This window comes from Nyctibius grandis, chromosome 10 (genome assembly GCF_013368605.1).
Source record: "Nyctibius grandis isolate bNycGra1 chromosome 10, bNycGra1.pri, whole genome shotgun sequence".
Taxonomy (NCBI): domain Eukaryota; kingdom Metazoa; phylum Chordata; class Aves; order Nyctibiiformes; family Nyctibiidae; genus Nyctibius; species Nyctibius grandis.
The window spans coordinates 20,437,481-20,450,217 of NC_090667.1; the positions used below are offsets into that span (position 1 = coordinate 20,437,481).

At 35.7% G+C, this 12,737-nt stretch overlaps 2 protein-coding genes across 2 annotated transcripts in view; one reads left to right on the forward strand and one right to left on the reverse strand.

The window, feature by feature from the left end:
• The window catches only part of CACNA2D3 (calcium voltage-gated channel auxiliary subunit alpha2delta 3), a 460,953-nt gene that overhangs the window by 377,956 nt on the left and 70,260 nt on the right, over positions 1–12,737 (forward strand). The window lies entirely within an intron of this gene.
• On the reverse strand, positions 5,123–12,260 carry LRTM1 (leucine rich repeats and transmembrane domains 1). Its single transcript, XM_068409246.1, has 3 exons — positions 12,251–12,260; positions 8,466–9,062; positions 5,123–5,556 (listed from the first exon to the last, which is right to left on the reverse strand). Exons 1-3 carry the CDS (start codon positions 12,258–12,260, stop codon positions 5,123–5,125), a joined length of 1,041 nt encoding a protein of 346 aa, XP_068265347.1.

The window sequence follows — 12,737 nt, forward strand, 5'->3', positions numbered from 1 at the left end:
AGCAGGCCCTAAAGAAATATATTTCTCTCTTGAGAGTCTGAGAGAGTTAATGAACTTTCATATATATACTTCTCTATAGATGCATTTTAGCTCAAAAGCTACAGTACAATATAGGACCTTAAAAGCCCTTCATATTGAAAGAGGCCATCACTGTTCACAGAAAACATGAAAATTAGCCCCTTAATTAAAGATAACAGAACTGACATAATCTTCTTAGGGCAAAAATTTATTAAAGAACACTGAAGAAAACATCTGATGAAAACTGTCAAGATTCCTTAACTTTTCCTCATAGAACAAGCAGAACCTGGAATTTCAAGCCTCATTGAAAAAGTCCATAGCAGTGCTTAGTAAAAAACTCTGGAGACATAGTCAGAAGAATGAAGGATTAAATCATACCCAGGCAGTGTCTTTAGTCTCATAGTCAATTGAAATTTAGAGTTTGAAGGAGATGAGGAGAAATAGTCCATTTTTGTTTAATACGAGGCTGCTTAAAAACTCCTTTAAGTACAAATTTGAAGCTAGTGTTGGCTTGAGAGTTTAACCTCAATTTCTCTGATTCTTGGTCTTTCCTCACCACTAGTTCTTAGTGAGGCTCTGACATGAATTGGAACAGTATCTCAACATGTATAGTAAATTGCATAGAGCATTCTCCTCTTCTCTTTTGCTGTTGGGATTTTTTGGTTTGTTGGTTGGGTTTTATTACTATGTAATTTGGGTAGGAGGAAGATCCTTGTGATCTAATAACAATCAGATTCTAGGGGCATTTTGCTAAATAATTCTGCTGCTAGAAAAATAAATCCCTGATTGCAGAACAAGGCAGCAGATAAGCTGTCACGTCCTTTTGAAAACTTCAAATAATGCTGTGCAAGTATGAAGCTGCAATTACGTAGTATATGAATACATTAATACCAGTTTAAGTACTGTGCTTTATCTAATTTATTCCCCCCCAGTAGACTATATTTCCAAATATTAACAGTGTTTTCTCATGTTTTTGTTGTGTCTTGAAATGAAGATAGCAGCCTTATGTAAAAAGTTCATCATATAGTGTACATAGCCCTAAAACATTGGGGGATCCCTCTGTAATCAGTAAGAGAGAGCAACCGCAGCTTCCATTGGAGATAGCTGTGAAGTACGTACTCGTTGGTTTGTTTATTACAGGTTTTTAATTCCTACTCCTACTCCCCTGTTGTGGCTTACTGCCACATCCAGATGAGTGATGTTGCTGCCTGTCTCACCTGGGAAGCATACAGTCACATTTCAGGGAATACAAATCCAGCAAGTACCAAGACTCTCGTATTATTATTACTATGCCACTTTCAGCCAAGTTCAGAGGTCAAAATTGTAGAAGTGGGCATACTTTGTCGATGCTTAACTAAAGCCTGTGAGTCTTTGTCTTCTGGCCAGAAAAGGTTATTAGTAGGCAACAGTTGGTATTTTTTTGTCAATGTTTTTAATGATAGATAAACTATGTATAATGTTACTAAATGTTCTACTTCAATATTCAAGAAAAGGGATCCTGATTTTGTTTGGACATTGTATTACTAGGGAATAATGAAGATGAATTTTGATTGACTTTTTGCAAGCTCTGGATGGAAAGGCACACATGGCAAGCAAGTATGTTTCAGTTTAAGCTTTGTTTCTTTCAATATAGATACTAAGGACATTTTCTATAAAGAACATTGACATATCATAGTTTTTAGTCTCTGTTCTAAATTGAAATTTTAGCCTCTTTTTCTGAAAACAAAGTAATATGGTGAACCTCTGTATGAAAGACAGGAATACAACAATATGTGTACTTTCTCTGTCTTTGCAAATACCTTGCAGAGTAGTGTGTCCTCATATTTTTTTGACTTTGGGGGGAAGAGTGTTTTTTGCAGAGATTAGAAAAAAATACTGTGCTCACTATAATACCTCTCATGAGATTGCTGGAAAAAAGACAAAGCTTTCTCAGGAACCTTTATCTGAAAAATAAATCTGTGCAGACAACGTATTTCAGTGGCAGATGTCCATTGCTAAGCTTTACAAATTAAGGGCAGTTCTGAGGGGAATCCCTAAATCCAGTCTTCCACTTGTTATAGTCAATAATTGTTATGGACAATAAATTGTGCCTTTTATCTCTATTTTTCAGTGGTGGAACATTGTGTTTCCTCTACTGAAAGATAAATAATTTTGCATTTATTAATTTAAGCAATGGAATCAATACTTTTCTCTGTTGAATGTCTGCTATTAGCTTATCGTCATAAATAACTGGAATTTGTTAATTGCAAACACATTTGTAAATATTATGCATAGTCTTATAAACCTTAAATGAAAAATTTCTCTGGGATTTTTTGTTCGGAGTTTTGTCGGTGTGGTGTTTCTTTTCTTTCTTTAGCAAACAGCAAGTTAGAAAATATAAGTCAGATTTTGCATGGATTGGCTTCCTCTACTCCCATAGCAGAGTGAACTAATGGAAACATGAAATAGTTTCCTTTCTGTCAGAACTCCGTATCAATTTACAGCCTTATGCATGTGTGAAAATCCCCAAAGCATCTTAAATGTTACTTGGAAAGAGTTTCTTTTAATGTTTTTGTGCCCTTCTTTGCCTCTTCCTCACCTTTTTCCTCACCTTTTTTTTTTGTTGTTGTTCTTTTTTTGTTTGTTTGTTTTTTTAACTGTCTTACAGTAAGGAAAGCCTGAAAGGTTTTTGTTGATAGGACTGGGTTTTAAGGACTAGGATGTTCTGGTTATTCCTGACTCGGAAATATCAAGTCAGTTCTTGTTTTCCCTTTGCTTGAAGAGACCAGAAGTGTGAACTTATTTGTGATGGAAGCTGTATTGCTGTATCTGAGCCTATTAAAAACACTGTGGGTGAAATCTCTCTGAAGGTCAAAGGTGTTTATTAGTTTTCACCTTAGGATCTGCAGTTTGAGTGCAAGTGTGCTTTATTTTAGGTTGTCACCATAGAAAAGCACTGATTTGGCTTGACTCTGAACTCATTTTTTGGCCTATGGGCAATAATATCCTATCCTGTATTACTTCAGTCTTCTCTGTCTGAAAAACTATGTTTTGCTTTGTAAAATGTTATTGCAATAAATGGGTAAAAGAGTGGAAAATGTACATCTACACACTCAAATGACTTAGCTCTGAAAATAGATTATTCATTAAGCTTTACTGAACACTTGAAAGGAAAAGAACAAACTTGCTTCTGAGTTACATCATCAACAGATCAGATTTAAAGAGCCTGAATATAAATATTCTGAAAATACTATGCTGATGATGTCTCAGCTGAAATAATGTGCCCAATCTAGTGTGCCACATTTTAAACAAAATGTAGAAGAACTGAAAAGGTTCCAAGGAATGCAGGAAAAAAGATTTTGGAGAATGTGGCCTTACAGGAGAATTTGAAACAGCTTTGTTTATTTGGTTCAGGACAGAGAAGAGTGAAGAGAGCCTAATAATAATATGAAGTACTTAGCAGTTAAAAAAAAAAAAAAGGACGGACAGTAATTGATTGTTTTCACTGTCTGCTAGATTTAGATTAAGACTGAGATGCTTAATTTTCTCTGGACATGAAAGTAACTGCAGATGCAGGAATGAGCTTTAATATTTAGGTTGCAATTATTACTAAGTAGATAAGAGCAAGGGTTACATGACTTCTGCCATATAGCCCATTACTCAGTTGAGGCTGTTATTAGAATAGCTACAGAACTTGATCTTGGAAGGATAGTGGAGGTCTCTGAATACCATGACACAGCTTCCTTTTGCCCTTATTGCAGACTGTTACTCAGCCATTGTCCTCAAGTCTTCTGCCCAAGGGAATAAACCGGCAAGATTTTCACCAAAGTTTTAGGATAGATGCTAAGAAAAGCTCTTAGGCTATAAGCATACTTGATCTGTGCATTAGCTGCCTAGACAGGTTGTTAACCTTGTCGCTGGAGAGATTTAGAAAACACATTAGACATCTGTCACAAATAGCCTAGATGTATTTTATCTAGTCTTGGAAGAGGTAGATGGAATTGCTGATCTCTGTTCGTTGCCTTAAAATAATTTCTAAGTATTTAAAAAAATACTTCTGCACATTCAAAACATTCTTTCTGTTCTAAACTTATATTACTCAAATGGTTTTATCTCTAACTTCCTCTGATGGCAAAACTGTGCTGCAGAAAGTTTGGGTGGACCCTTGAATGAATTCAGCTGAATGTTCTCTCTGTGAGAGAGAATGTGTAAACATGCAACTATATTATCATTCGTACTGAAGGGCAGCACTGTGATGGGAGCTCCATGCGCAGTCATGATATTTTCAAAATGGAGCACTTGTGTGTGGATTTGGGAATAAGAAGCTTCAGAAATGTCTGTAGCAAGCCTGTATGCCAGCAGGATAATGAGTAGTGTCTCTTCATATATGCTATATGTGCTCATTTCAGTGCTTGTATCTGAAAGAGTGTAGCATTTCTTCTTTCTTCAGCATTTTCTCAGCTCTCTTTTTTTCTTCCCTACTAAGTAATTTAAAAATTATATGTGATAGTTAACAAGGTACTTCCTATTTTCTAAGTTAGATAACGGATGTAATGTTTAATTGTTATCTTCTAGGGCAGACTGGAAGGTGGAAAAAATGTATTTGGAAATGTTTTTAACACATGTTTAAATTATCAGTGGCAGTCTATAGACTGGCCAGTTCTAAAACTGTTGGTGAATTGTATTTCTGGATACGTACCAGGTATTTGAAGATCTTAAAATATGGTCAGTCATTTGTAGCTATTTTGTATTTTTTCTTTGCAGAAAGCTCACTCAAGTCAGCTACTGACTGTAGCTGCACCATAACACTTACGTTGTACTAATATTACACCAAGAGCTAGTAATGGAGAATGGAATACTATAAGTGTCTGCAACAAGATTTCATTATCTCAAATGCTCAGCCTTAAATAGTGGCTTCAAAATATACATACACAAAATATAAATAAATCTACACTGTTCTACATAAAGTCTTAATATATATTCCAAAGAATATATATATTTACATTAAAAAAATGTGAAAAAGCAAAACAAAAAAGCAGTAATTACTATTAAATCAATCCTATTTAGATTCCAGGCTTCTTAACTGAAGTGAGGACTTTATTTTCAAGAAACCGAAGACAGAAACTCAAGCCGAGGAACTATCAAATGGCTCTTTTTCCTCAGGAGTCCCATGCTGTCTGACTGGGGCCAAATGTTCTCTGTGGTATTTAGCAGTAATTGCAGCATAGGCACAACCATAAACAGCAGCTGCCAACATCATTAGACACACAATTCCACAGACAACTCCAGTTATTACTACAGTGGCAATTGCATGACGCAAACTAACAGGCCTTGGCTTTGGTTTGGGTTCACAGTTTGAACGGCTGTTTTCCCCATGTTCATTGTGATGAGCATGCTTCAGAGAACTTCTGTGCTCAGAGCTATGGTGGTGAATGCTAGCCAGATGAACGTGAGCTGTCATTAGAGGGCATGCCCCAAACAGCTCATAGGGAACTTTGAGGAGGTCCTTTCCCTTCCGAATCCCTGGCGTTGAGCAGATAATGCCATCACTTATTCCTCCTGAAAAAAAAAACCCAACAGATTTATGGTCTTAAGATTTGGTAGTTTCTGAATTATCTTAATGTAAAAGTAACAGAAACCTGAAGTAAATTTATCATCAGCTTTGATTTTATACTGTTAAAGATTTATAACTATACCTTTAAGATCTTTTTCCAGTTAGGTCAGTGGTGAGATTATTACACTTTAACACTCATATAAGAGAGTATTTCTAAGAAGGAATTCATCAGGAATTATTATCTATGATTTTATAGATGTAAAAGTAAAAAACAACAGTGGTATAAAAGTAAGGACTAAGTCATAAATTAAAACAAAGAGGTATTGTTAACAGCAAATTCATTCCATTCAAATTCATACCATTACTTCTTTTTAATAAGAGAAATGGAAAAAATTCCCCAAGATTTCCCACTTGATTGAAATATTCTGTGAAATAATCATTGTTCTGACATCATATGATTACTGTAATGAAGCAAAGAGAAAGTTGAGTAAGTTGTATGTACACATGAGCAATTTTTTGAAGCAAGGCTCATGGTAAAGAAAATATATAGAGATCTAAAGGGGTTAAGATCGATCAATCTATTACCCTACTTAAATGGTAAATTTCATGATTGCTTAGAGACAGCTTCTGCTCTCTCTCAAAGGATGTTTTTAGTATAACGGGAAGTGAAGCAGGAAGCCTCAGTCCTGGTAAATCACACAGTTGTTCCTCAGCGTGTAGAGGAACACACACTGAGCATAGCCTTAAGGTTTCTAATTAGTCCATACACCACGGCTTTAGGGGGGTACTGTGTCAAGGAGTCAACAAAGCCAAAACCAATATTTACATATTTTAAAAAATTAACTAATCAAATCAGCTGAATTTTCTTCCTCTTCTCTATCCAAAATAATCCACCTCTCAGCTAAAGTGAGGCACAGAAGTTTTCATCCTGAAAAGACTTTGTCTGAGAAAGTAGTGAATACAGATGGATCCAAACTGACATCTGGAGACTACTCCACAAATATTGATGATATTCCAAGACAGATATGAGCATAGCAGCTTGTCTCTTGGTCTTTAATAGGCAAACCCAAAGCGTGGTTCCAGACACGCTAGTGCTAGTTTGAATGTGGATATAGATACAACTCCAAATCCTGCAACTGTGATCTTTCTATGGTTTTCAGTAACTAAAGATGTGTGCTTGGAATAGAAGACTGGAGTCCCACCTGAACTGAAGCATTCTCTATAATTGTTTACGAGTATGCATCAAATATCAATTGCCTGAGCTGGATTCAGCTAAAAATACTGACATCTTTTAGAGTTATTTTGGGCACAACAGTCAATAAGTTTATATTCAGACAACGTTCCATATCTAGCAATGTGTTGTTAGGACTTGCAAGAAGTATCTGTACAGCCACAGTACTATTTTATCATAAGTATACAATATAAGTAATGGGAAAGATTAGTGTGCAATGTAACTAATTTTTCTTCATGTGATTCACGGAAGTAATTTTAGGGAAATATAAACGTAGAAGAGAACATAGTATTTGGGCTTCCTTTAAAACTTGTTGCTAAAATGAATTTGTAAGTTCCATATCACTTCATTTAAGTAATCTGTGCAGTTTTTGGAAAGGTGGAAGGGCATCACTGAATTTCTAAACAGCACTGGCTTTTGAAATAAATTACAATACTTATGCTGCTGACAGAGTGATTAAGATAATTTGATATGTTTATCTTGGATCATTGCATTATTCTGCATAGGGATGTCAGAACCCCTGCTGAAATTTGTTGTAGGGAGTGGTTTCAGCATAATACAACTAAAGCCCTAGGATAATGTAATATTTTACCAATCCAAAATATGAAGATTTTAACCCTGAGAGGAGTTTAGCCTTTTGTCTTTCCTAAAAGGTTGCTTCTGGCACTGGCTTTACCTCACCCAGAGACTATTCCTGTGTTAGTTGTGTCCCTGCATAGCCAGTACAGTTTTCTGGCTGGCCTGTAGAGTTCTGATGCCTGAAAATACCATGTCACTTCCATATACAGATAGGTAATCACATGCAAGCATCAAAGCCTGATTTAGAGAAAAGCAAATTGCCCTGCTGTTCTGAATTCTCAGAGTCTGAACATACCTCCTGGGAGAAAGAAATTAATTTCTTTTAATACTTAATTCCTTTAGGATTAAATAATTTTCTCTTTTCTACAGCATAACTCACGAATATATTTAAAAGCAGGTGTGACCAAAATATGAGGCTACTTTTATTTATAAAATTCACTTTTCCCCATGTGATGGCATTACACACTTCTGTCAGGAAATTGTCAATGAATTTAGTACCTCTTCTGGTTAACAACAAATTAGGGAGCAATACTAGGCAAGAGTAAACTTGTCCAAGGTGTAACATACATTTTTAGGTACAGTATTCTCAAAATATTAAAGAGCTATTAAATGATAATTTATAGAGGAATTAGAATCCTGAGTTCTCTAAGTTAAGTGAGTTTTGATATCTGTCTTGATGTTTACCCTCCTGCATCAGGTAAAAAGCTTTAAACAGTAGGTTGGTTTGTAGCAAAAAATATTTTGTTAGAATTAAAGCAAGTGTATGTACACAGGAATACTTGTTATATATGTACAGATATGGATATATATGCATACACAAACTGTACATGTATTTCCAGAATGTATCTGTACATACTATATGATTGTGTGTGTATACTTTCTCTCTCTTTGTGCTAATATAAAGTTCCTCCATGATTCTAGCTTGCCACCTGTATTTATGAAAGCACCTATATTCTGATGTATGCATAAGAATATATTTTAGTGTCTTATTTGAGGGGATGATCTAAGGAGTGGGGTAAATTGTTAAGCCATAGTAGTGAAGATCATTTAGATGCTGGTTAAGTGTTCTTATGTGCATTGTATGTAATGAGGAGGATTCCTTACCTCTGTATAAAAAGCTCTCCAGCCACAGTTTCAGGCCAAAGACATTACAATTACATTGCCAGGGATTATCTTTGAAAAGAACCACTTTCAGGTTTGGAAGTGACTCCAGCAGAACTCTTTCCATTTTCTGAAGTTTGTTATGCTTCACAGACAGCAATGTTATATTCCCTGTGCTGTTTCCAAAAGTATCAGGCAAACGTATAATGCTGTTGGATGACAAGTCCAGTTCTTTTAGGTGTGGGAGGAAACTGAAAGTCTTGTTTTCTATGTAATGAATCAAATTTCTGGTTAGGTTTAGAACCTGTAGATACGGTAATTTTTGGAAAGCACCTGGGGCCACACTTGAGAGAGAATTATTAGACAAGTCTAAGATTTTGAGCAATGGTGTTCCAGTGAATGCATTTTGGTTGATTCTCCAAATGCGATTATTCTGCAGCTGTAGTATCTGAATTTCAGGAGGTAAACGGGCAGGAATTTCAGTAAATCCTCTGTTCTTGCAGTCTGCCGTCTTTGAGGATGTATAGCATAGACATTTGTCGGGACACCCATGAGCTGCATGTATTAACAAGATGACGCTCAAAACCAAAAACCAGTTACCTGTATCACAAGTGAAAGAAGATTTAAAATTAGTTTAAAATGTTTGTCTTTTGGCAAGAAACAGGTCATTAACATGGGCAAAGGATATACAGCTCCGTAATAAACATTAATGTAGATAGCATAACAAGAGTTCATTTCTTTTACAATACAGTAGTGAATTACAGATAGTATTGAAGTACTTCTATAATGCAGAATGAAGTAACTGCCTCCGTGGTCTTAAAATTAAGTACTTCCCATGGCCTTATCTTAAGTACAAATAGTTTTCAGGAGGATTCGCCATCAGCAGAGCAGTGATGTTTGAAGGGAATGCGACAGAGTTTCTAAAATTACTAAATTGGAATGTTTCTCTTTCTGTGGTAGTAAGAAATTTGAGCCATTGTGTGTCAGAAGAATAGCAAGTAGAACTTTTATTTTTCTGTGTTTTTACTAATTGTACTACCTGAAAAGAATTAAGTTAATGTGCTGTCAACAGAATGACAAGCTTCAAAGATATTGCTTTAAAAACAGTTAACAGTACTTTTTCAGCAATCCAAATTCTGTAAGTTTGTTCTTTAAAATATCTATGTTTATACTTATTGCTTTAATTTCCTTATCTGGATGCCAGCTGTACTTCCCATAGATACAAGTTTCTACACAATCAGCAAATATTTGTCAAGAAGCTGTTAAAAAGAGAAGAGGTGACAGGAGTACTTAGTAATATGTAGTATTTATAATTATCTTCTGTTCCCTGATGTTCAGGTCAGTTTTAACTGAAAAAATAATGCTCTTACTTTGAAAACAAGGTGCCACTTAAAGCTATGTTTGTATGCACAGCATGAAATTAAAAAAAAAAAAAAATCAGATGAGGTTGAATAATTAGATTTTCTTTGACTAAAGAAAGTCAGAATGATAAATCCTTTTTCATCATTGTTTTGGAGATGCCTCAAATCATTTTTACTATTTTCTATTTCAAAATGACAAACACTTTAGTTAGTTACTACTTGAAACCTTTGGAAATTAAAGGACATACTGCTTATTGACTTAGACATCAAACATTAATTAGTAACAGGGAATGCCATATTAAAGGAGTTAACAGTGTATGATTATAACATTGAATATGACAAATGTAAAAAGGAAAGTTTATTCTGAGACTACATTTTAAGCCACAAACTACTCATTAATTTTTCACTCAAAAATGAAATTGTATTTGCGTTAAAGTTACACATAATCTTCTGCAATACTGAATTGAATTGCACTTGAAAGAATCCAGCATTGTTGCAAGCAAGGTAAGCAATACTTTCTGTTCATTATATTGTTCTGCAACAGTTGGCTTCAGAAACTGAGGCACAGCTTCCAGTTCAGAGTTAAATTAAACGCTGCTTGGCAAGGAAATACTTAGAGAACAAAAAAAATTCATTATTAATCTGAATGCTTCAGTATCTCACCTTTCATTCTGCTTTGCTTGTTCTTCACCTTGGAGAAGTTTCAGTCCGGTTTTCTGATGTAGAACAGTAACAAACACTTTGTTCTGATTCCCACTTCAAATCTGTAATGTGCTTACCCAGGTTCCTTTCTATTTTTTTTTTTTAGATGGTATCTGTGGCTTGTGTAGAAGTGCAACTATTTCTAGTGACTTACTCCATCAGCCTTCAATTTTTTCTTTATCACAATCTTCCCTCCCCCCGTTCACTTATGACTCTCAGAGACTTACTCTGCCTCTTAATCAGTCAACAGGACATGCAAAGAGTGTCTGTCAACTCTAACTGGACAGCTGCAACATACAAATAATGACCTGAGAGCCTTGCCTTTTAGATTTATTTAATCTGCCACAAATGCAAGGCGCAAAAATAAAGCTGCCTTTTAAAATCCAGTATAGTTTCTGAATTCTGGTGGATTATTAGCTATGCTGTGTCAATTTTTGCAAGATCAGATGACTCTGAACATGGATTCTGATTATCCCGGGCAGTGACTGGAGGCAGTGTAGTGTATAATATCAGTACGAATAGGCCTGTTGGTTGATGACATGGTTTTGACAGTGCCCTTGTTTGCTCTTCTGAGTTTATTCATCTGACATCTATTAGTTGTGCTGACAGGATTTTCTTGCATGGGAACACAAAACTGGTGGCTCCTTCCATAAAAATGGCATACATAATGGTATGGTCAGCAAGAATACTGAACAAATTTATTTATTTTCAAAGATATTGGAAAGAAATGGCAGATGGTATTAAAATTGTACTTCATGTGTTCATATGGTGCCTTGACTTGTCTCTGTTACTACTTTAGTTTAAGTCATTCATACTGTACCATCTGCAACAATAAAAGTATTAATGACTTGTGACTGTGAAGGAACACAAAGGTGTTTAAAGTAATGACAGATCTGGTATATAATAGAGTCTTTCAAGGCCACATGAACACTCCATCTGTTAGCTGTCCTATGGAGAGGGAAGTTGTGCAATCAAAAGCTTTCAGACCTATTCTTATATGTAACATAGCTTTCTTGGGTTCAAATTCTGCTTTTGGGGGCTTTTGAAAACATCACACAAAGCTCACTTTCTAGGGCAAAATTTGTATGCTATAGATAATGCTATGGAAGGAATCATAGAAAAGCGACATCATCAGGTCCAAACTGCTGTTGAAAGCAGGGTCTTATAAGAGGTTATCCAGGGTCCTGTCAAGCTGAGACTTATGATATTTTCCAGCAAGGGAGATTCCATCACTTCTCTGGGCAACCTACTCCAATGTGTAACTGTCTCAGCATTAATAACTTTGTCTTATATCCAGACATCCAGTTTTTCTTGAAGCAACTTGTGTCCATCACCTCTTGTCCTGTCACCGTGCATCCTTGTGAAGAAAGTAACCCTATCTTCTCCATAGCTACCTTTTGGTTACTGAAAGACTGTGTTTAGATCTCTGCCACCCTCATCCACAGGAGAGAGCTGGAACTGTTATTATTGTATGGTTTGCTGGATTGTTTCTGACACCAGTCAAGATACCCAAAGGAACAGTGAATACTGCTGAGAAGTGAAGGACAAGGTAGAGCAACTGACATTCTGTAAAGTAAACATGACTACTCATCTCGAGGATACTAGGATTATTGCTACAAATGGCAGACCATACTATCCTTGACACTCTTGATGAATGACACATCATCCTGACACAGGATGGAAGTCTGCTATTTAGTGTAGCGAAATACTGTAGGTGAAGATTACCTGATACCATAGTCATACTAAATAAATCCAACTTTACAAAGGGAGAGGGAGATAAGCTTAAAGATCAGCTGCAATGTACTTTAAATTAATGTCAGGTTGAAGTGAAAACTTCTCTAACCTTTGTTGCACAATACATTTATTTGCTATTTCATTTCCCAGCCCATGTATGTGCACACATATACAAACATATAAACAGACCTGTCTTAAATAGTAACAGTGAATCATTTTAATGAAGACAGAACTAAATGTAAAAAGGGCTATTATAAAATATCATTGTCCTTAGAAGTTGTAGCCTTGCTAGCTGCAGATACTCTGCTTTGCTCTTTCAAAGAACAAATTTAGGTCAGGTACTTGTTGCTTGAGATGACATCCCTCTGTCCTTGCAATAACTCATCGTTTGTGTCAATGATAGCCCTTTTCATGACTTTTGATGATATTGCAGGAGGTATTAGCTATTATGTTATTGTTTTCTGGTATGGTAAGACTT